This window comes from Octopus sinensis, linkage group LG1 (assembly GCF_006345805.1).
Source record: "Octopus sinensis linkage group LG1, ASM634580v1, whole genome shotgun sequence".
NCBI classification, from domain to species: Eukaryota; Metazoa; Mollusca; class Cephalopoda; order Octopoda; family Octopodidae; genus Octopus; species Octopus sinensis.
The window spans coordinates 142,806,290-142,832,532 of NC_042997.1; the positions used below are offsets into that span (position 1 = coordinate 142,806,290).

A 26,243-nucleotide genomic window follows, 5' to 3' on the forward strand; every position below is an offset into this window, starting at 1 on the left:
TGTGTACATGTGTTTATACACATGTACTTATACATATATACATGTACACATATATACTAAACACACACACATACATACCCATATATACACACATACGCACAAACATACTCAAACAAGAACCACGCAATCATATATACATGCATACAAACATGCACACATATATATATAAATGTATTTTGTCTTATTTTTTTCCCTTGTATTCTTTCAGACATGTTACTCGAGAAAGGTCACTAATGAAAACCTTGTCATCAGCCAGTTTCACATCTGCTAGTTCTGTGACTAATTTAACTCGAGCTGGCCATCGTGGTAGTAATGCTGTACCAAATCTTCATGACCAGTCATCACACAATGTCCATACTCCTACAGGACTGACAGACATGAGTGGCTCTAAGCTTCCAGAAACATCTGTTGGGGAATATACAAAATTAGAAATGGCCAAAGTCGATATTGATAATAATATGGTAAGAAATATTTTTCTTTATGTATTTGTTATTGTTTAGCACCAGGATTACCTTTGATCCAGCATATCTATGATCAAAAATATTTCAGACATATATGTCTTGTGTGTGTGTGTTGTGGCAAGTGTCACTGACACTCCTGGCAGATTGGAGAATAGACTAGCCAAACTCTTATATAAGAGTAGAGGTTATTAGCAGTCAAGAGAGAACATCTTTGGTAGTCTCATGAAGTATGCCATAATTTATCTATACCAACCTGTGGCAGGATATAAAAGTTTGTGTTTCCTACATCATGGATTACCTTGTCCAATATATACACACGTGGAGGCACAATGTCTCAGTGGTTAGGGCAGCAACTCGTGGACAGAGAATCTCTGTTTCGATTCCCAGACCGGGCGTTGTGTGTGTTTATTGAACGAAAACACCTAAAGCTCCACGAGGCTCCGGCAGGGGATGGTGGCGACCCCTGTTGTTTTCTTTCGCCCCAACTTTCTCTCACTCTTTCTTCCTGTTTCTTGAGTAATGCTGCGATGGACTGGCATCCCGTCCAGCTGGGAGGAACACATATGTCATAGAAACCGGGAAACTGGACCCATGAGCCTGGCTAGGCTTGAAAAGGGCGCATAAATAAAAAAAATATATATATACGCACACATTGTGGTGAGCTGGCAGAATTGTTAGCATGCCAGGGAAAACGCTTAGCATTCTTTCATCTATCTTTATGTTCTTGGTTTAAATGCTGCCAAGGTTGACTTTGCCTTTCACCGTTACAAGGTCAATAAAATAAGTACTAGTTGAGCATTGTGGTCACCTAAACTGACTTAGCCCCTCTCTCAAAATTGCTGACCTTATGTCAAACTTTGAAACCAATATATATATATATATATATATATACTCACACAGACACACACACACACACACACACACGCATGTGTATACAAACGTATGTATGTATCGTTATCATCATTTTAATATCCATGTCTCTGTAATTACATGGGTCGGACTGAGTTTATTGAAGAAAATTTTCTATGGCCAGGTGTTCGTCCTGTTGCCAGGACGAACACCTGGTCATAGAGATGTTTCCCAGCGAGATAATATTTTCCCATGACCAGATATGTCTTTCACATAATATTGGAAATAAATGACACTGCTTGTATTTCAATAACACTCATCTACAACTATCACAATGTCACGACAGGGAAATACAAACACACACATTCTCACACTCACACACTTAAACACACACACACACACACAAATACTATGGGTTTCTTTCACTTTCCATTAACCAAATTCATTCACAAGGCTTTGGTCACTGTGGAAATATAGTAGAAAACACTTGCCTAAAGTGCCATGCTGTAGAACTGAACCTGAAATTATATAGTTTGATGCAAACTTCTCAACCACATAGTCTGTGTATGTACATATATATATATTTACTCTTTTACTTGTTTCAGTCATTTGACTGCAGCCATGCTGGAGCACCACCTTTAATTGAACAAATCAACCCCAGAACTTATCCTTTGTAAGCCTAGTACTTATTCCATCACTCTCTTTTGCCAAACCGCCAGGTTATGGGGGTGTAAGCACACCAACATCTGTTGCCAAGCAATGGTGGGGGGGACAAACACAGACACACAAATACATACATACATGTGTGTGTATATATATATATATATATATATGACAGGATTCTTTCAGTTTCCATCTACCAAATCCACTCACAAGGCTTTGGTCAACCCGATACTATAGTAGAAGACACTTCCCCAAGGTGCCATGCAGTGGGACTGAAATTAGAACCATGTGGTTGGAAGCAAGCTTCTAACCACATATCCACACCTGTGCCTGTATGTATGTATATATATATATAGATATAAAATTCTTAATGTCTACTTTAACATGCTTACATGGATCACATTAAAATGAGGAGTGGCTATATGGTAAGAAGCTTGCTTCCCAACAATATGGTTTCAGGTTCAGTCCCACTGTGTCTGTGTTCTCTATTACACTCACCTTCTTATACTTTGAGAGTACATTCTTCTTTCTTCTCTTCTTGTCTTGAGACAGCATTCACCCAGGGTGGGTTGAGCTGGATTCATTCATCCCCAATGCTGCATCTCTCACAAACACCGACCAGGCCTGGCGATTTGAGGCTAACGACTGAATGATTTCCAACCACTCTCTATTCCAGCAGCGAACGCCATAGAGATGAGGGCCTAGGTTGGGTTCCAGATCAGCCTTGACCGTCATCAGCCAGGTTTTTCGTTGTCCACCACATCGTTTTCGCCAGCTTTGAAGGGGAGCTGGGGCAATTGCTTCGTAGATGAATTCTCCTGGTTGACGACAGAGAGCATGACCCAGCCAATGCAGATGTCTCGTTAGGATGACTTGTTGGTGGGAGGTGATTTTGCAATGGTGTCACACCAAATTGTTGGAGACAAAGTGATGCCATCGGACCCGAAGGATGTGGCATAGACAGAGATGATCGAAGGACTCTAGTTGCTTAATATCTTCCACCCTCATCGGCCATGACTCTCTGCCATAGAGGAGAATCGTTCGCACTAGTGCTTGGTAGATCCGTACTTTGGTGGTGCGTCGGATCTCAGATCTTGACCAGAGTTGTGCATTGAGTTGGTTGAAGGCTTGGTGAGCGAGGTCGATTCATGTTTTAATGTCAGCCTCACCTTGACCTGTGGCTGTAATGATGGCACCAAGGTATTTGAAACTCTCAACCTCTTCAAGAATATTACCATTGAGGACAATAGGTGTTTTGTCTGGTGGGGCGAAGCCGGTTGTGAGGATTTTGGTCTTCGAGGCATTGACTTTCATACCAATCTGCGATGCAACACACTGGAGCTCATTGATAGCAAATTGGACGTCAGCAAATGTTTCGCTGTTCACTACATTTACCATACCCCACTGACGAATCATTTGCTGAGAGTACACTCTGGCCCCTCATCACCACCATCTTTGTCTCTCTTTCCAGCTACTCTCACCAACCCTTATATAATGTGTAGTAGCCTGATCTCCTCTATAAGCAAACACCTCTTCCTCTACCTCTATCATACTTTAGCCTCTCACCACCTGGCATAAATCTACCTCCCTCTCTGTTACACCACCCCCACTCAGTTAAGAAGGCTTTTCTGTCTGATTAACTGCTTGGTGACCTCACTACTGCCAATGCCACAAAATAAAAAAACAACCAGTATCCTGTGTAATGTGGTTGGCATTAGGAAGAGTGGTAAAGATTGTTTGCCAACATAACATGGCAGTCCTGGTTTAGGACGAATGCTGACAAACAATCTTTACTACAAAGTACTGTTGCTGAATATCTCGTGTTGTAAGATTTAAGAATAGTAATTTTTTAATTAGGAAGAGTATCCAGCTCTTAGAAACCATAGAAACCTTGCCCAAGCAAACATTGGTGCTCAATGCAACCCTCAGTCCTCTGGTTTGTCAGAGCCTGTTGAACCATCCAACACATGCTTGCAGATGCTAAACACCGTTGGTGGTGATACATGTTTGTGTATATGTGTAGCTACATACAAACATACATATTTGCACAAACACAAACATGCATGCATAAGTATCTATGTACATACATATATGCAGGCATGCACATGCATACATACACACAATGAATCTAATGTATTCTTCTTCATTTAAAGTAGTAGCATGATTTGAAGGAAATTTGGCTGTTATTTCTAGTAGAGCTAACAACCAGATTGAGGCTCCCTTGTTAGCTCATGTTTTCTTTGTATTAATTGTTTTAAGAATCTTCATAGTTCTCTCTTTAATGTTTTGTTAATAAGTGTAGATATAAACTCTACGGTTATGCAGTTCTGGGGTTTGATCCCACTGTACTGCACCTTGAACAAATATCTTCTGCTGTAGCCTTCTGTTGATCATGCTTTGTGAGCAGAATTTGGAAATTGTGTGGAAGCCTGTCATGTGTGTGCTTTTGTCTTTGTCTGAATGGGGATCGCTGTATTTGTGTATAAATCTGAAAAAAAACCTCTTTGGAACTGAGTGTGTCTCTTGACATGGAAAAGTGGTTTAATCATTCAATAGAATAGATTCCAGACTAAAATATGACCTGGGTCAAAATGATTGACTAAAACTTATTAAAATAGTACCCCAGTTTGGTCACAGTTGAATGAATGGAGCCAAAATACAAATTTATAACATTGAAGGTTGACTTTGGAATATTTGTTGACCTGTTATGATTTTTTTTCTTTCTTTTCTCTTTATCACTAAATCTCACAAGGCTGGTTACCAGATTTCCATGATGCACAAGTGACTGAGATCCTAACATTCCCACTGAACAGGACACTAGTCACCTGCAGGGTTCAAAGCCAGCATTTTTTAGGGGATGGGGCAACTTTATTACTTGATTGGTACTTTATTTTATCAACCCTGAAGGAATGAAAAGCTTTGATGACTTCAGCAAGATTTGAACTCAGAACGTAAAATACTGGAAATTATTAAATCAACCCTAGTACATGACTAGTACTTTATTTTATCATATCCCAAAGGATGAAAGGCAATCCTTGGTGGGATTTGAACTCCGTGTGTAAAGGTTCAGACTATATAACATGAGGCACTTTTTCTGATGCTCTAATGATTCTGCCAACTTCCACCCTTTAAAATATTTCTCTTTAATTTATGAACATGACCAAATAATTTTTTTTAAAGGAAAGTTACATTGATTGTGCCGACAATGTTATATGGTGCAGAGACGTAGCGGCTGAGGGAGGCAGAAAGGAGGTGATTAGATGTGTTTGAGATGAGATGTTTGAGGGCTATGGTTGGTGTAACACAGATGGACAGGATTAGGAATGAGGTGGGGCAAAGGCAAGCAGGAATGAGAGAAAAACTAACAACCAAAATGGATAGATGAATGTTGAGGTGGTTTGGCCACATGAATGAGAAGCAGATGGTAAGGAGGGTGATGAAGGCTGAAGTGGTAAGCAGCAGAACCAGAAGCAGATCTCGGTTTGTGCTGATGGATGGTTGGAGTAAGGAATGCTTTGGTGGTTATAGGTGTTGAAATGAGAGAGACAAGAGAGTTTATAAATGATAGGAAAGCTTGGAGAGTGTTTGTGGACGGATGAGTGAATTTGATGTTGCTCAAAGGGGTACAAAACTAGCATGATGTGACAGGGGTAAACCAACATATGCTGTCGAGCCCTGCTACTGATATTGGGGGTTGTGTTCTATGCCTTGACCCAAACATAGAATGGGACTCATCTCTTTGAGTTGGGAAATAAATGGAATGCTTGGTGTGTGTCTTGTGACTACCCCTCCTATAAAAAATGGGGAATAGGCCTTGGTATATATGATATGATATAACATTGATTCCAGTATTTGCTGGTATTTCATTTTATTGACCCTAGCAGGCTAAAGACAAAGTTAACATCAGCGAGATTTGAACTGAGAATATAAAGATCCAGAACAAATACTACTAGACATGTTTTCCGACACTCTAACAATTCTGCCAGCTCACTGCCTTCCATATATGATGAGTTTCCAAAAATAATGAGTTTGCCAATATTTTCAATAGCGGGAACATGCTACATCACAGATTTTTTTACCACTAAGCTAAAATTAAGGCTGACTAACTCTAAGAAATATTGAAATAATCAAACCCACTTTTACATAACTTAAATGTGTATTTAGCAGTCCACTTTTTGTTTCAATTATCAATTAATTTCAGTTCTCTTTTTCATTCATTTTTATTTATTTATTATGTGCATCCATTCATGCAGGCATTTTGGGTTCAGTCCCACTGCATGGAATCTAGTGATGACCAAAACCTTGTGAGTAGATTTGCTTGACAGAAGCTGAAAGAAGCCAACTGTATATGCAATTAATCACTGTATATAATTGGTTTCAAATTTTGGCACAAAGTGAGCAATTTGTTGGGAGGAGTAAATCGATTATGTCAACCCTGGTCCTCAATTGGTACTTGTTTTATCAACTACAAAAGAACGGCAAAGTCAACCTTGGTAGAATTTGAACTCAGAGCATAAAGATAGATGAAATGCTACTGTGCATTTTGCCCAGCATGCTAACAATTCTGCCAACTCACCACCATATCACTGCATATAATTAATGTGTTTTTTGACATTATAAATAAAGGTTAATGTCTTCTGTTGACTATTACATAAACATGTTACTTAAAAGTGAAAGCGGGGAGAGAGAGAACAATGTTAAGACAAATAATGTGGAGCTTAAGTTGAATTTTGCTAGTCGTTTTTATAGCTGTTAACCATACTACTAGAATCTTTGACTAGACTTTTGGTGGAGAAATGTCTATTTCCTTTGAAGTTTTGCCATTTTCACCATAATAAGTCAGCCAGTACTGATCAGTTGTATTCACATTAACATCTTTCATGACTTGGAAAATCTGAAAGCTGTGGTTCAAATCTTAGCTGGGATTTTGCTACAAGACAAAGGTTCACAGTTACCTCCCCTGCTTGCTTCACTAAATAATACTGGCTACTACTTGGTGGCTATTTGGCTACTTACTACTTGGTGTTTTGTCAATTGTCTGTATTGAACCTTAGTATCATTATTTCTGATATTGAAGACACTGGAAATCAGCAACCTTTTTTTTTTTCAAACTAACCTGTATTTTCTTCACATTTTGGCCTTACATGTTATTTAAGATGTGTATTGAAGTTGGAAGCTTATCAAATTCATTTATTCACCTTAGCAAAACATTTGATTAATTATAACAATGTTTATGACTGTATTTTAGTAATAAAAAATTAAATAAAGACACATTAAGATATGTTTACATAACAGATACAAGAAAATATTGAAAAAAATTTACTAGATTCTCTCGTTCTCCGTTCTAGATTTGTTTTTGGTGATTTTTGTTGTTTTTCTTCGTTTTCTTTTTTTTTTTTCTCATGTAGAAAAACATTTGATATATGTTCTGTATACTTACCTCCCTTGCTAACAGGCGTTCAGTTTAGAGTAATCTCCCTTGAGCTTTTCTGTTTCTTTTTGCATTACCGAAAATTCAATTTGTTATTTATGCTTACGATAACCCTGTCAAACAAACCATAGCTAATGTAAGATCTTCGCCCCGTTCCAGTCGTGAACAGCCCATCATTTTCCTGTGTGGAACCCGAAGCTACATCCAAAGTGTTCTTTTCTAGGACAACAGGTTATGATTTAAAATAAAATAATAATAATAATGAAATTATTGTATACAGTGTTCAGGTGCACCACAACTTGTCAAAAGTGCGTATAAAGTATATTTGAGAAGATATAACTGCTATTTCTAGCAATTTTGAGCTACTACATTTAGAATCTCTTGGAGATTTGTTTTGCATCGAGTACAAAAAGTGAGGATTATTAATTAAATTGTACATACTCTGTCAACTGGGGAGGGATGAAATTGACCTCGACAAGATTTCAAATCAAGCAATATGAAAAATAAATAAAATACTCTTTTAGCCATCTCTTCAAAATAATTATAATGATTTCTTTATTTGCCCAAGGGCAACTGAAAAAGAGATATTATGCAGACAGTTTACTAAAAAAAATGGTTGTTAATGCAAAAATGATTATAGAAAACTGACATGGAGAATAATCCTTTCTGCTAAAAGCACAAGGCCTGAGATTTGTGGGGAGGGAATACAGAAGATTACATTGACCCCAGTGTTTCACCGATACTTCATTTATCAACCCTGAAAGTATGAAAGGTAAAGTCAACCTTGGCAGAATTTGAACTCAGAATCTACCAGCAGACGAAATACTGCTAAGCATTTCACCTGGTGTACTACCAATCCGCCATGGAGAATATTAACATATGAAATTATAAGGACCAGTAATGAAGGTGTGTGGCTTGGTGGTTAGAGTATTCAGCTCTGAATCATAAAGTCATGAGTTCAATTCCCAGTGGTGCATTGTGTCCTTGAGCAAGACACTTTATTTCACATTACTCCAGTCCACTCGGCTAATAAAAATGCGTTGTACCTGTAGTTCAAAGGGCTGACCTTCTCACGTTTGATGTGTTATTCTGAATCTCCATGGAGATTATGTTAAGTGTATGCATGTTTGCAGAGTGCTCAATAATTTTGCTCGTATATTAACTTCATGAGCAGGCTGTTCCATTGTTTAAATCAACTGGTACACTTGTTGTAACCAACAGAGTACCAGAGTACCACCTAAAACCCATAGATCCAAGATTATCCCAACCACCAGAGCAAATGCCTTATCTATCTGTGTTCTCCAGTCTACTGGTGTAGGCTGATTCACACAGGCCATTGTTGCCATTCTCTCTCACCTTTCATCAAATTACTTGAAGTCGATGAGAAAATAATTAAATTAATAACGATGATGATGATGATTTTTGTTTTAGATTGTTTCTGAAACAACAAAATAACTAAATAAAGTCATATAAATACAAATAAAGAGAAACAATTTGATGCAAAAGAGGAAGTAAGTGGGATATTTTATACAGACCTAAAAGAGAAGGGGAAAACAAAATAGTTTCAGAGTGAGATGGTTAAGGTACTTACAGCTCTACCTTAAGCTCAACCAGTCCTGCTTATATTTGAAATTGATGAAGTTACCCAATTCAGCCCTATCATACTTACTACACTTGTATAGGTTTCATAGAATTTTTCTTAGGACATTATTTGCCTGGTATTCTTTTTATTTAAATGATAACATTATTTCAGTCTGCCCTCACATTAGTCCAGGCTGAATGAAATGGAGGAAAAAAAATTTAGAAAAATAAAAAACAAAATTGAATGACATGCAATGTATTTTCAGATCTTTTTCTGAATTCAAGAGTCAATTTGATTATTTGTTAACATATTATATGACAATTGATTTGATTATATGATAGAATAATAATTTCTCATTTACTTATTTATTGTTTCTAGCAGTCTGGTAATGCGCACATTCCTTTGATATCTCCGGAGTTACAAAAAAGACGAGTTCAGGACATTTTAAAAAGGATACCAATAGGATCTGAAGCTACAACAGTGATGGTTGGATGTGTTGACTTCCTTCAAAAACCTGCAATGGCTTTTGTTCGACTTTCAGAAGGTCAAATCATTAAAAACTTTACTGAGGTTCCTTTACCTACTCGTTTTGTATCTGTGCTACTTGGTCCAGATAATGGAGAGATGGACTACCATGAAGTTGGCCGCTCACTGTCCACTCTTATGTCAAATCAGGTAAGGATTAACTTTTTACGAAAGAAATTATATATGTCTATGTGTAAGTGTATGTGCTAAAAGTGAGGTCTTAAAAGCATTATGCTTATGCCTATACACTCACTGGGCCATGTCTCTGCCAAGCTTTCCCCACCTCTCATTTTCCTAACACCTATCCCTCCATAACTCTTCTAACTACAGCACTATTCAACTACTGTAATCATATGAGAAGAGAATCTGCGTGTATTTCATCTTCTTTTGTGTTACCAGTTATCACTCCCTCTCTTTGAGATCACTTCCTTTTAAAATCCTTCTTTCATTCTCAATATCATCCTTTCCTACTCTATTTTCCATTTATCACACCTTTCTCTGTTTCCTGTTATCTCTTCCTTTCTTCTGAGTTACATCTTAGGACTGCCATATTTCATCTTTAACACCCTCTCATATTTTCTATCAACCTCAACACCCTCTTATATCTGCTATCACTCTCAATACCCTCTTATATCTGCTATCACTCTCAATACCCTCTTATATTTGCTATCACTCTCAACACCTCATATCTGCTATCACTCACAACACCTTATCATATTTGTCACCAATAGCCTCCCCCATCACCTTTGTTCCCCACTCACTACAACCACCTCTATGTACCTCTGACTTTCATCTATGTCACTGTCTATCTTTCCCTCCACTCTCCCATCCCACTTACAATCTCCATGTTTTCTGATCTATCCACTGGCATTAATATAATGCTGCTCTCTATCCTTCCTGTGCCTCCTCTATCTCTCTCACCTTATCACCCCAACTGTACTGGTTTGACACAATGCAAACTACAGGGCTGCATCAACCTCAAGTGTTGCTTTGACATAGTTTCTTTGACTGGATGTCCTTCCTAAAGTCATATTTTGAGGAGAGAAAAGCAGAATATCTTATTAAAAAAAAAATCTAATTTTGCACAGATATTTATTATCACTATTTTCTTGCACTGTCCTATCCAGTATGTATCTATTTTTAGATATTTGTATGGTCTGTCTGTGTTAATTTTTTATAGAAGTTATTAGAAAAATGTGAGGTTTTCCAACACATTGTTCATACTTTCTGTTTTCCCAATAAGTTGTGTTAAATCTTCTCTAATGGTCTTTGGATGTCTTTCAATGAATATAGAAGTTGTTGAATCTTCATCTTCAACAGTTTATTTCTTATTTACATTATTTACATTTGACGGTTATTTGTCCTCATCTTGTTTGTTGTTAAAATGTTTTGGCTGATATACCCTTCAGCCTTCATCAGGTGTCTTGAGGAAATTTCGAACATGGGTTCTCATTCCTAAGATGCCCGTGGGCATATGGCGTAGCGCTTAAGAGCATGGGCTACTATCGCCAAGATTCTAAGTTTGATTCCAGGCAGTGACCTGAATGATAATAATAATAATAATAATAATAATAACATTGAAAAATACCTTAGGAATGAGGACCCAGGTTCAAAATTTCCCCAAGACACCTGATGAAGGCTGGAGAGTATATCAGCCAAAACATTTTGTTAACAACAAACAAGATGAGGACAAATAACCGTCAAATGTAAATAATATACATAATTCCACATCTCTTAAAAAAAAAGTTTGTTCCTTGTTTATGCGTAGTACTCAACAGAGATTGGAACTGTTACATAGATTATACGAATAAATGAAAGAAAGTAGCACTCAATACATGTAGGTGAGAATATCTGGATTTTCATTGTTTTCATTTAACTAATCACCTCTTCACTACTGTAACCTATGGATCAGAAAGTTATTTCCTTTCCAATGACTGATGATTAATATCAATACCTAATAATTCTAGAAAAATAATAACATTCTGTTAGTAATTATTGAAGATGTCTGAGGAAAGTTAATCATACATTTCTTCACTGAAGTTTGTAAAAAAGAAAATGGTCCAAATGTAGTTCAGAAAGACTTTAAGATTGAGTATGAAATGGTCTCGGTCAGCAATAGCCTTACACAAATGTTACAGGAAATTGGATTTGAAGAACTTGTTGCAGGTGATATTCAGGAGTTTTTCATTATGGTGAGACCCTCACCTATGAACACCTTAAAGTGTTACCAGAGCTACAGGTACACAATTCAGAAAACAAAGAAGAGACTCCTCTATAGGTGGTTTTAACAACAAAGATCTTTTCTAAGGTTTGAGTGAAATAATTCATGCTTTTTCAAAAACCTTCAGAAAATTATCCAAATTTTAAAAGAAGAATAAAAGTTAAAAGATTTATAATGATGGTATTAACCCATTTGATACCAACCCGGCTGAAACCACCTCTGGCTCTATAGTACAAATGTCTTGTTTTCATAAGTTCTGGATGAAAATCTTCCACCAAACCTTAGTCACAATTTATGTTCCTAACACTAACTTAATGATAACTAAGTTATTTTAATAAATTCTTTGTTATATTTAAAGTAATTGAAAGAAACATAGAGCATCTCAAAATAAATACAGTAGCGAAAGGGTTAAACTGTTTATTGGGAAGAATTAGATGTTTGTGAAACAGCAAAGCAGTCAACATTTGATACAATTTTTTATAAATACAAAAAGAATCTAATGCAATCAGTATTATCATATTTTTTTGGTCTTTGGGACATTTTTCTTGTGGCAAAAACTAAAGAAAGTTTATACTTTTTTGATTGAATTTATATAATAGAAAATTATATAAATTCAATCAAAAAAGTATAAACTTTCTTTATGTGTGTGTGTGCATGTTTTTTTATTGAATTAAATGTAATTTTTTTGTTGAAAGGATTTTTTCTGAAAGTAGGAGCATTGTAGGCCTACAGAAATTAAGTGGATATTTCTTTCAATAATTAAAAGATCTTTGTTTTACTTTCTTCTCATGGAGAACTGGTGAAGTAAAGAACTGGAGCATTTAAAATTTTTTAATCAAGGCAGTGTGTGTGTGTGTGTGTAATATTTTCCCATAGCTAGACATGTTTTCCACTGAAGATTGGAAATAGACAGCTTTACTTGTATAATGATAATGCTCATTTACAAACATCACATGATGTCAAGACAATGTGTGTGTATATATATATATATATCACACACACACACACACACATATATATATATATATATATATATATATATATATATATATATATATATATATATATGCACACACTACCACTACTACTAGCAAAATTTACATTTGCATTCTATGTTGAACCAATACTCATATAAAAATTGGATGTAAAATGATAATGTATTATTGCTGCTCTTGATATCCAATTTCTTGTGTGTTTACTTTATTTCCTTACATTTTTGCCTTCTTCTCTCAGTCTTAATATCACTTCTTCTATGCTAGATAATGGCTTTCACCATTATTTCTTTATTAATTTTTAGAACTTCCATGATGTAGCTTACCAAGCTGAAAGTAGGGAAGAATTTCTACATGCCATCAATGACTTCTTGACGGAATCTATAGTGTTGCCACCTGGTGACTGGGACCATAAAACTCTACTACCCATCATGGATATGGCTAGGAAACGAGCAAACTTACGATTGCGAAAAAAACAGAAGCAGATGGAAAAAGAGGGTACGTACAACTGCTGCAGTTTGGTTAAGGAGTCACGAGCCCGGTAAGTCTTCTGGAATAATTTGGTGACAACTTGGCTGTCTTTGTCTTGTTACCACTCCAATGAATTCTTACCAAAACTCTTGTAGCTTTTTTCTCAAACTGCTTGATTTTTTTTGTTGTTTTTTATTTTTTTTTTTTTACAACTTCTAGCAATATAAAAGCACTGAGATTTGCTGAAGCTTATTGCTGTTCTGCTGTGGTTTCTTAAAATTACTTTCTTGTTTACATATTTTTTTTAATTGCACTGAAGTTCATAATTTTCTTTCTCACTGTTATTTTTATAACTTTAAGCCTCTTACTTCTCCTCTACAGCCTATCATCTCAGGAATATAATTGCTACTGCCTTATTTTAAGCTAAGACACTTCTCTAAATTATAAGAAAATTCTTAACAGAATTGACTTTATCTATCATCCATCTGTTGGTCAATAAAACAATAGTAACAGGTCAGTAATAGTAATAGGTCAGTTAAATCAACTATACCCCTTTCACTACAAACATTGGTCTTGAACCTAATCAAAATCCATACTAGCAGTTCTGAACCCCAATTTTTGCTATGGACCTTTTTTTGAGGTAGGAGACCAAAGAGTAGCCCAAGAACTAAATAGTTCAATAATATCCATAGTCTCAGTTGGCAATACTTGGGGATCCAACAGAAAAATACAATGATGATTGTTTGTGACAGAGCCCTAGGGAGGAGGTGCCTGAGAAAATGGATGGATGGATGGTTGGTTGGACATCTTTTGAAGCAAAATCACTTCTTTGTGACCACCCCTTCATAGATACTATTAGTTGGTAAATTTTAATATTTGCAGTGTCTATGAATTGCAACTCTATCATGTAAAAACAAAGTACTTTTTAGTATCTAATGAAAATAATTATTTCTATGGAGATAAAATTGTGCATTAGCCAACAAAATTTTGTAAAGATATGAAGCAAAAAGGACCTCTAGAAATTAACTTCTTTTTCATTGCTTTTTAACCCTCTTGTTACCAACCCGGCTGAATCTGGCTCTGAGTACAAATATCTTGTTTTCATAAGTTTTGAATTAAAATTTTCCATCAAACCTTAGTCACAATTTATGTTCCTAACACTAGCTGAATGATTACTAAGTTATTTGTTATATTTAAAGTAATTGAAAGAAACACAGAGCATCTCAAAATAAATACAGTAACGAAAGGGTTAATGTCCACTTTTCCACACTTGCATGAGTCAGGTGCAATTTGTTGAGGCTAATTTTCTATGCCATAATGTGCTTTCTGTCACCGACTCTCACCTGTTTTTAAGTAAGGTAATATATTTGAATGACCATCATGGAAGACTGGAAAGGAAGGACCACCACTTGCACAACAGTGGCACTCATTTGCAACTGCTACACAGTGTCGAAATAAGAATACGGTAAAAAACAATAATACACACATGCAAACATATACATGTATGTGTGCGTGTATATACATATTAGGTTGTCAAGAAAGTTCTTGTGGAATTTTAAATTTTAGTTTTAAATTATGTATTTTCAAATTAATTTTCATTAAATTACAACGCTCGGCCGCACGTCACACAACTGACCCTGCAGAAGTTGAATGAATTGGGCTATGAAACTCTGCCTCATCTGCCATACTCACCAGGCCTCTCGCCTACCGATTACCACTTTTTCAAGTATCTCGACAACTTCCTGTGTGAGAAATGCTTCAAAAACCAAGACAATGCCAAACACATCTTCAACAACTTCATCATCACCAGATCGCAGGATTTTTATGTGCAAATTAATAAATTTTTGTTTATAATTTTGTTAATAAAGTTTTGTTTGAGCCGAGATATGTGCATCTGAATTTAAAGGTTAAAAACTGCAAGAACTTTCTTGACAACCTAATATATAAATAGGCGCAGGAGTGGCTGTGTGAATAGGCACAGGAGCGGTTGTGTGGTAAGTAGCTTCCTTACCAACCATATGGTTCCAGGTTCAGTCCCACTTTGTGGCACCTTGGGCAAGTGTCTTCTAATATAGCCTAAAGATGACCAAAGCCTTGTAAGTGAATTTGGTAGATGGAAACTGAAAGAAGCCTGTCATATATCTGTATGTGCTTGTGTGACTGTGTTTGTATCCCCCACCACCACCATCACCACCATTGCTTGACAACTGATGTTGGTGTGTTTACAACCCCATAACTTAACGGTTCAGCAAATGAGACCGATAGAATAAGTCCTGGGGTGAATTTGTTCAACTAAAGATGGTGCTCCAGTATGGCCACAGTCAAATGACTGAAACAAATAAAAGAATATATATATATATATATATATATATATATATATATATATATATATATATATTGGCCTGCTCACTTAGCCAGCAGGGTGGCGTCGTTCAAAGGCTAAAACAATGCAAACGCATTGTGACCAGTGATGTGTAGCAACATCTGATGGTCTGGTCGGTCACGTGATCACGTGATATATATATAAATATATATATATATATATATATATATATATATATATATACATAGATATACACAATGGACTTTTTTCAGTTTCTGTCTAGCATATCTATTTTCAAGGATTTGGTTGGCCAGAGGCTATAGTAAAAGACTAGAAGGCTCTTGCCTAAAGTTCCATGCAGTGAAACTGGACCCAAAACCATGTGGTTGGGAAGCAAACATCTTACCACACAGCCATACCTAATGTACATTGAATTTGCCAGAAAAATTCTTAGAAACATAAAATCTTTAGTAATGGCAAAATATTCCTATGGTTGGCACTTTATTCAGCATGAGGCATGTAAGTGATGCAAACTTGGAAGTTTTTCAACATCACATTGCTGTTCTTGTCAAACAAGGACCACTTCACCTGACAATATCAAGAAGGTTGTGAGCATTTAATAGTAAGTAATAATACAACACTCAGTTCTATTAATTTCAAGGCTAATGAAATGAATACTGAGTTAGAGATACATGAAAGGGTTAAATGTGCAAAAACCTACATTTAAGGACTACAAACAAAATATCATTGATAATTTATCTTGTAAGTTAACAAATCTGACCAAAAATGAGTTGAGAATATTGAGTAAAATTATCTTAGACACTTTTATTTTTAGAATTAAACAAATGACTGATTTACCATTATGGAATAACAGCATTTACATTATCAATTGATTCAATAATATTAGTAGCAAGCATCTATGTAAATTTTTCCAGTTTGAGTCTATAAATAATTGTTTGCTCCAAAAAGCATGATTTTATATTGAGAATTATATTTCGTGATTTTCATATTGAATTAATCATGCATGCAAAATCATTGCTTGCTTTCCAAAATGATCTATGGGTGAAAACAAAAATTATGTTAATTCTTTTGATGTAGTCATAGGCAGCCTAGACTCAGCAGAAATTTGTTAGCTTATGGTGTTTATGCCTTATATTTATTACATATCAAATTTAATCATTTTCAATGTGATATACATCAAGATGATGGGATCACTATTATGTGGAATAGAAATGTTAACCTTTAACACACTGCATGTTCTCTAGAATTGTTTCCCCTGCCACTGTCCTGCAACTACAGGGGAGAAAACTCTATGGTGACATAATGCGCCTGCAGTGTGATAAAGGTTAAAGACATTCAGAAAAGATCCAGTTAAGCAATTTAAAGACTTACACCTAAAAATTACTAACACAAATTTACAAATAGTTAATATTTTTATAAATTACCTTCGGTTCAGAAATAAATATCTTTAGGAAACCAAATAGAAATTGGCAGTGCAATAAATATAATTTCAAACCATTCACTTGCCCTTATTAATAATTTGGTGATAATGTTAGAATGGTGTTTGGTGCCCCTGCATGGCTGGTAGTTTAATAACTGAAACCAATAATAATAGTATTTCATACAGATTGTTGTTTTTCAACAAAGCAGCCCTTTATTATTATGAAGTATTTAAACAATAGTTTTACAGATAAAATTTATTATAAAACTAATATGAATATTAATACTAAGACACTAAGAACAATAGAGAATGTAAAATTGTTTAACTTGATGCTCCAATCAGTTTTAATGTAAAAGTACTTTCCAAAAATGCTCATAGATATTATATGATTTTTAAATGGAAATAAAGTCAAATTAAGTTATAGGTGTACAAGTAATTTTGCTACAGAAATAGCAAACATTTCGAATAGCTTTATACATCCAGTTATTCCCGTTACATAGTTGTTTCAAATTCTCATTAAATAATGTATTCCTTTGAACACAATAGTTTATTGAGTGAAAGTATATATAACACAAATTATTCAGTTTTTAAGGATTATATTGGGTTGACTGAAAATCATTTTAAACATACTTTCAGAAACCCAGTAACATCTTTGGACACACGTTTGTCAACCTACATCTGGTCTTCAAAATATAACTGTATCAAATGCTGCAAAATTATTTGGAAGATATTAGAACATGCCAGACCTAATAATCAGAGTAACTGTGGCTATAATCTTTACATTTCAGAGAAATCAAATATATTGCTCCATAGGAATTCTATATAAAACATGTCACTTCAGAGATAATGTCTTTTTGTCAACATGAATCGAAATATCTATGGAAATATTCTAAAATTCCCAATGGTGCAATTCTTAATAATATTTATACCATATTTATACATGTTCCAAACAAATCAAACCTCTTTTATTGATATGCATCCAACAGTCAATATTGTTGTCAAATTTCGATTTTTTGGTTGAAATATTTCAAAATGGCTAACAAAACCAAATCAAAACATTTTCTGTCAATAACATTTATAATCAATAGCTTCATTACAAAATTGCTTGAGAACTGGCAAAACATGAAACTTAATTTATGAAGTTTCTGCTTAAAACACACACACACACACACACACACACATGAAACGTTTAATGAAGGCTGAACATTGTCTTATTCCAGTAATATGTAATACCCTGTTTAATGCTACATTATTTAATACTAATTAGCCAAAGCATGCTTAATTCAATAAGACAATAATACATTATGATAATAAGTAGCAAAACTTGTAAAAATTTCACGTTATATAAATTTTCTTACTCTTAGTAAGATGCATAAATTTATGTATCTTCATAACATTCTTTCATTTGGAAGAATCGTTACCACGTCAAACAAAATGCTTTGCAACATTTCTGCCAGCTTTACATTCTGAGTTCAAATGTCACTGAGGTTGACTTTGCCTTTTGTCCTTTCAGGCTCTATAAAACAAATACCAGTTGAGCACTTGAGTTGATATGATTAACTAGCTCTTTCTCTTCAAAATTTCAGGCCTTGTGCTTCTAGTAGAAAGAATTATGTTAATTATTTTTATGATACTTAGCTGGATAACAGATTAAGGTTAAGGGGATAAAAAAAATCAACTTGTTCATTCAGATGTTGCACTGTAGGAGCACAGAATCATTTCTGATGCCTTCTTTGAATATTTCTCATAATATTACACAACTGTTATACATTCATGTTTTCTTATCATATTCGGTTCCCCTCTCTGTATTCTCCTCACTGTTCTTTGTTCATATTATTTTATCACACTTCTTTATATATACAATCAGCTCATTGTTTCCATCCATGTTCTTTCTGGGTTTCTCTTGGCCTTCTCTTTGACACCTTGACCCATATATATCTCTTTGACATCTTAACCCTGGTTGTGTTTTCGCAATGCAAAACCTGCTCCTGCTTGTTTGGACATGATCTCACTGGGAAGCAACTGACTGAGCATATGAAATATTCAATAGGTAGACTCCTGTAGCTAACAGTTGAATATTGTCCTTTTCTTCCAGATTGTGAAAGCTTACCATAATGTTTAATCTAAATACAGTGAAATTTTAAGACCTCATTGTTTTATGGGCATATTTGTGTTAAGGTATCTTACACAATGGTATTCATTCATGCAAACTCTTCTTATTTGTTGGTTTTGTCTTAAACTTTCTCTTGTTTCATATCTTTGTTCTCTTTTCCTTTAGCTGTATCATCTCATTAAAACAACACCGTAGGCCCAAGATACAGTATATATATCTGTTTATGGTTGAGCTGACCATCCTGAAAAGGTATCCTCTAGGACAAGCATCAAACAGATATTATTAACTTGAGCATGATCCATATGTATATTAATCCAAGGACCTCACTCCTTGGGTCACAAATGAAGCCTGTTTTTTCGAAAATTCTTCATCTCTGCATATTTAGCACATTTATGGATGTAGTCTTTGACATCAATGAATAACCAAGGCTATCATGCTTCAAGCTTAAGGCAGTTGCATGTAGCAGCCAATTGAAAAGCATGCACCAATAATAACATACCAATGACATCTTTACAACATATATTCATAGTAACAGTTTCTTACCTTGATATTATACTAATACTTTTACAAGGAGTTTATATTATTTCCTGATGTTAACATTATGTTTACCATCTCATTAATACTTTCTCTACCCGACACTCTCTTCTAAGTCCCTGAAATCAGTTTAAAACATTTTCAACTTTACTCTAGATATTCCAGTCACCTTATGGGTGTTGCTCATCACAAGTCAGGATGCCCCTCTGAAATGATAATTTAAAACAACCTCACATATACACAGCAAACACTCTACCTATCTATCTATCTCTCTACCTATCTATCTATCTATATATATATATATATATATATATATATATATATATATATATATATATGAATCAAAGTAAATTATAACATTTGATTGAAAAAAAGCATGAGTGAGTGAGAAAAAAAAAGAAATGCAATTGTTTAAGTAACAGAGTTAGAGCTAAAGATTTTGGGCCAAAATTTTAGTAGAAAGTTATGTTTATATATATATATTCATGGCATTATGCATGCCATACAAAAGTCATATAGGGATGCAAATTGCCCATTTCTGATTATTTCTACCATGTTTTCACATAACTACACAATTTTTATGAATGTTCTTGCATAATAAGCATGAATTTCTGTTTTCTAATTTATTTGACTTTCTTTATACAAGTTTACTTTCTTTCTCAAATTCAATTCACAGCATAGTGCACTTACTCTTGATTTCAATTGTCCATCTTTCAGCCGTAAAATCATTGCTGTTTTCTTTTTTTTTTAAATTGGATTAATACACTAATAAATCTAACTAGTGGTAATTGTGGAAATTCCACAGTTGCTTTGAAAACTATAAGATTGTTGGATGTTTATAGACATCCATGAATCCTGTCATTTCTTATGTATTTTGCCTGAAGCGTTGGATTTTTGAGATGATGTAAATCCACATGTAGTACTGAAGGTCCTGACCATGGAAAGAGCATCTTTGAAAACTATACTCTTTGTTATACATTTCTCATCTGTTCTGTTTAGAGAGTTACCTTATTATCTTTACATCAGGAAGTGAATGTTCTCTTCAAAGAGCAACACACAGCTGTCCATGAGGAAATACTGGTTCATTTCTTTTCACCTTTCCTTTGTGATATTGGTATTAAAAATATTGAAAATGTATTGAAAGAATGATATATATATAGCAAATGCTTTTTGAAGGTTTAATCTATATATAGTATTATTCTGTAATGGTCCAACTACATTGATGGTTTCAATAAGTCTTAATATGTGGAACTATTTTCATATCAAAGAAGGTGGTGAGCTGGTAGAATCGTTAGCACGCCGGGTGAAATGCTTAGCGGTATTTTGTCTGCCGTTATGTTCTGAGTTCAAATTCTGCCGAGGTCGACTTTGCCTTTCATCCTTTCGGGGTCGATAAATTAAGTACCAGTTACACACCGGGGTCGATGTAATCGACTTGATCTGTTTGTCTGTCCTTGTTTGTCCCTTCTGTGTTTAGCTCCTTGTGGGTAGTAAAGAAATAGGTATTTTGTCTGTCTTTATGTTCTGAGTTCAAATTCCACCGAGGTCAACTTTGCCTTTCATCCTTTCAGGGTTGATAAATTAAGTGCCAGTTGTGTACTGGGGTTGATCTAATTGACTGGCCTCCCTCCCCCAAAATTTCAGGTCTTGTGCCTAAAGTAGAAAAAACTATTTTCATATCAAAGACAATTGAACATGGGGGAGCTTTGACCTACAGTACCAATTAACAAAGTATACTAGCTGCCCCACTAAACACTGGATTCTTTAAAAAGAATGAAAATACGAAGGGTGCAGTTATGATGGCAGTCAAATGTGATATATTTTATTTTTCTGTTAGCTGTGGACTGAGTCAGGGAAAGATACAAAATTTGTTGAAAAAATCCACTTTTAGCAGAACTTAAATAGACAATTCTTTGCTAATGATCTTGCATAATTGTCATCTTTAGTGGATAGACAGCGGGACTCACTGGAATAAATTTAGAGAATTACAAGCTTGCCAGGAACCATTAGAAATTACCTTATTTGATGGCACAGATAAACGTTTTTTGGGGGGTTTTTTTCAAAAAAAAAAATGTGTCAGAAAATCACCCTGAGTCCTTAATGCAAAATTTGGCCTCTCATAATCTAATTTTGTCCCTGACACTCGCTACTATTGGCTAATTTTAATCCATAACTTAATTCCTTAATTATGATATTTATTATTGTTGTTGTTTTACTACTCAGAGCACTCAGTTTTGTTTGCTCTGGTTGATTCTATGAGAGCAGACAGCAGCCTGTTGTCAGATGTCTCACAGAGTCTCTTTCTGCACATTATAAGATTTGATATTTGGTTGTTAATTATATTGGAAGACATTCAACATCGTCGTCGTCATCATCATCATCATCTTTATCATTATTATTATTATTTCATATACACACAATGAATTAGACTGTTGGAGAAGGAAATTCCTAACTTTGGGCTACAACAAGCAGCCTTAGATGCCAAGAACCTTACTAAATATCTTAGCTGTCCCTAGTAATGCTGTTTTCTGGAGCTGCACTAAACTAGGTTTTATGCGCTAAAAACATTTTTCATGAATATGTGCTGCTGACCCTGGGGTGCATCTAATATGCCCATATGTTTTTTATACTATTAAATGTAGTTTTGGGTTGATGAAGAAGTGAGATGTCAAGGAAGCTCATTTCTCTTGAGATTGGTGTGGATAGAGTCAAGGTGGCTAGCAGTGACATCAGTGGCAGGCTACAAAAATAAAAAGTGCTTTCAAGTGACTATAGAGGAAGTAATCAGGAAGGGTAATTAATTACTAAGAAAATGAAACTATTTATTTGAGAAGGGTGAATGAAAATGTATTTATTAAGAAGGGTGAATCCTCAGAGATCAAAAGAACAAGGAGTGGGTAAAAATAAAATGTTAAAATAGCAGAGCGCTAGGCTTGAAGAGATGGGAAGAGGCCTGAAATTTAGATCATCGTAAATTATCTGTTATATTGCTATAACTCTCCTCTGAGTAAGTTAAACCTGTCATTAAGTAATATCAATTAGTGTTTACAGCACCAATTGCCATAACAGGGTGCATACCTTCAAAAGTTACTACAATAAGTATTAACCTGGGTTGGTAGGTTGGCAGAACTGCTAAAGGAGCCAGGTAAGATGTTTTGTGATATCTATTCCCGCTCTTTATGTTCTGACAGCAATGTTTGCAGGGACACTGGTACTGAGATGTATTAGTCTGAACCCAAACCAAGGGCCATTTCCTAGGATAAATATCAGCTGTATGATAAGGGGACACTTGTATATATATATATATGTACAACTGTCGGTCTTCTTCAAAATGTCTTGCATAAGCCTGCACATATATGTGCAAATATACAGTCAACTTTCACTGACAGAGGTCCCTAACATAATACACTAAGTACCAGAAATATATAGAGGTCAGCAATTTTAAAAGACTCCTCCAGTTTAATTATAAATTTACTTTGTACTTAAGACCAAAAAATTAGGCTCACCTTTTGTCTTTTAAATTAGTCTTAAGAATCACTTTTGGTGTACTCACTATGTCATATCACTTCTAGACTCCAATTTTCTCACAATATTATGCTATATGAGAATTCATTGCAAGGGTGCCAAATTATAGTATTGTTACAGTTGTGATCGAATGTACGTATAGTGTCAATATAGTCTGTAACAGATGAGTTACAAGCATATCAAACTGCAAGTTCTTAAACCAAATAGTCATACAAAGTGAACCCCTAATATTATTGGTATGAGACATTTCGACACGGCCATTTTGACACCACCTATTTGGTAGTGCTGTTTCGACAATTGACTTATTTGACCTCAGACATTTCAATGTTTCTCTTGTCCCCTCTCTTTCTCTCTCTCCCCTCCCTCTCTCTCTCTCCCTCCTTCTCTCTCTCTCTAGCTACCCACTTACCTACCTGTCTATCAAACAAGTACCAGAACATACTATCATACTGGTTGAATGTCCAGTCAGCCATGTCAAATCATCAGCATCCACATAGCTGCACCCCTAATATTGTTGCTGTAATCATACCGGTTCATATTTTCAATTCATTAATTACTAGAGTTTCTGTATTACTATGAAAGGTTTCTCTATAGTTTTTTTTTTTTTTTCTTAAATTGAAAAAACAAATTATTTCGGCACATATTCCAGTTTCTATAGTACATTCTGATACAAGTGTTATGTAAATAAAACTTTGAAGAAAGCATTAGTGAAACTATAGTAGAATATATGTAATAATTACCAAATATTTTGTAACTCTTTCTCACTCTACTCTGGCTTGCATCACAGCTGAGATATTTTCATTTGTAAAATGGCATTTTGTTTTTTTGTTTTTCCTTCAAAAATGAAAAAATAGCATGTTACTACAAAAAGACAGTCACATAAATTAGTCATAGAGTAATGAAGGCATTCAAAGAACTCAGCATGAATCACATATTCTATTCTACAAATAGCTGTTGGCATTAGGGACAATGATCATTATTTAATATCCTCTTTTCCAAGCTTGCATGGATCAGATGGAATTTGTTGAGGTTGATTTTCTATGGTCAGATGCCTTTCCTGTTGCCAACCCTCACCTATCTCCAGGCAAGGTAATATTTCCCCATGGCCTTACATGTTTTTGAGGAAGATTGGAAATAAGCAACATTGTTTTTACAGCCATACTGTCAAGACAAAGGTACACTCAAACATGCCCCCCCCCCCACATACAAACACACAGTGAGCTTCTTTCAGTTTCCATCTACCATAATCCACTCCCATGGTTTAGGTCGGCTTAGGGCTGTAATAGAAGACACGTGACCAAAGTGCCATGCAGAGGGACCGAACCTGCAACCACTTGATTTGAGAGCAAGCTTCTTAACCACAATGCCATGCCTACACTTCACAGCCAAGCCTAATAACAGACAAAATCCGGTATATAGATATAAACTATGAACCAAATCTACTAAAACTACTATAATACAAATTCAATTAGTCAATAGATGAACAATTAATCAACCTTGTTATATATTTCTTAAATTACTTCAAATACTTAACAAAAACTCAATATGTTTTTATCTACTTGGTGTCTGACTACGGAATGCTTTCTATTTCAGCGCTATTAGAAACCAAGGGAAAAGTTATATTGGATCCACTTTTGAGGACTGGTCGTCCGTTCGGAGGGCTCATAAATGACATAAAGCGCCGTTATCCATATTACCGAAGTGATATAACAGATTCATTGAATTTACAATGTCTAGCCGCCTTTGTTTTTATATTCTTTGCATGTTTGTCACCATGTATTGCCTTTGGGGGGTTGTTAGGTAAGTCTCACTTCTTTATATCTTTTTACGTCCTTCAATTTGTCAACATATGTCATAAACAATAATTAGTTTTTGGACAAACAATTCACTATTGTTAAATGTTTCTGGTTCTTTGGTATACTCTATTTTTTTTATACAGAACTTTTATTACAAAAACTAACTGACACCATTATTTTTGTTATTATTATGCTTGGCTATGTGTGTGCTCATATGTTTATAAGTCTAAATAATAATAATAATAATAATTATTATTATTATTATTATTATTACTACTACTATTATTATTATTATTATTATTATTATTATTATTATTATTATTATTATTATTATTATTAATAATAATATTTATTATTATTATTATTCTATGTTTGACTTTTGCTTTACATTTGTACAAGTTGGCTCCAAGTCTCACCCAGAGACCTCAAGAGACAACAAGTTGGAAGTTCATGTTGGTGTTATGCCTAGGGTGCCATATATTTGGTTTTGTACTTAGTGTTGTACTAGTGAATGTTTAAGAAACCATAAGAAAATTATGTTTGTTTTAAAACTTGAGATTACATAGAAAGTATTTTGTGTAGGATATGAGCAGTTCCCATGGGCACTATCTTTTGAATTTCTGCCATTTTGGGGTTTCCTGGTATCTGAGCTAGGTAGCAATCAGCCCCTTTTGCTATCATTCCCAGGGCACCTATGACAACAGGTATTGTTTTAGTCTTCAGGTTCCACATTTTGCTAATATTATTATTATTATTATTATTATTATTAAGGCAGAGTCATTAGCACACTGAACAAAATGCTTAGCAGCATGTCATCCTGCGCTATATTGTGAGTTCAAATTCCACCAAGGTCGACTTTGCCTTTTGGGGTTGATGAAATAAATACCAGTCAAGTATTGCGGGGAGGGGGGTCAATGTAATCAACTAGACTCCTCCCAACAAATTCCAGGCCTTTTACCTATAGTAGAAAGGATTATTATTATTATTATTATTATTATTATTATTATTATCATCACCATTATTATTCATTTACTTGTTTCAGTCATTTGACTGCAGTCATGCTAGAACACCACCTTTAGTCAAGCAAATTGATCCCAGGTCTTATTCTTTGTGAGCCTAGTACTTATTCTATCAGTCTCTTTTGCCAAACCGCTAAGTTACAGAGACGTAAACACACCAGCATCGATTGTCAAGCGATGTTATGTTGGGGGGACAAACAAAGACACACAAATAGATACATATATATATACGATAGGCTTCTTTCAGTTACCAAATCCACTCACAAGGCTTTGGTCAGTCCGAGGCTATAGTAGAGA

The 26,243-nt window shown here is 35.0% G+C and overlaps 1 protein-coding gene across 8 annotated transcripts in view; it reads left to right on the forward strand.

The window, feature by feature from the left end:
• LOC115209821 (anion exchange protein 2-like) overlaps nt 1-26,243 on the forward strand; it is a 721,610-nt gene that overhangs the window by 669,541 nt on the left and 25,826 nt on the right. For all 8 annotated transcript variants that reach the window (XM_036505450.1, XM_029778381.2, XM_036505461.1 and 5 more), the window contains 4 exons: nt 209-461; nt 9,365-9,661; nt 13,030-13,222; nt 24,725-24,931. In XM_036505450.1, the coding sequence (XP_036361343.1) occupies nt 209-461; nt 9,365-9,661; nt 13,030-13,222; nt 24,725-24,931 (950 nt within the window). The remainder of the gene's footprint in view (nt 1-208; nt 462-9,364; nt 9,662-13,029; nt 13,223-24,724; nt 24,932-26,243) is intronic.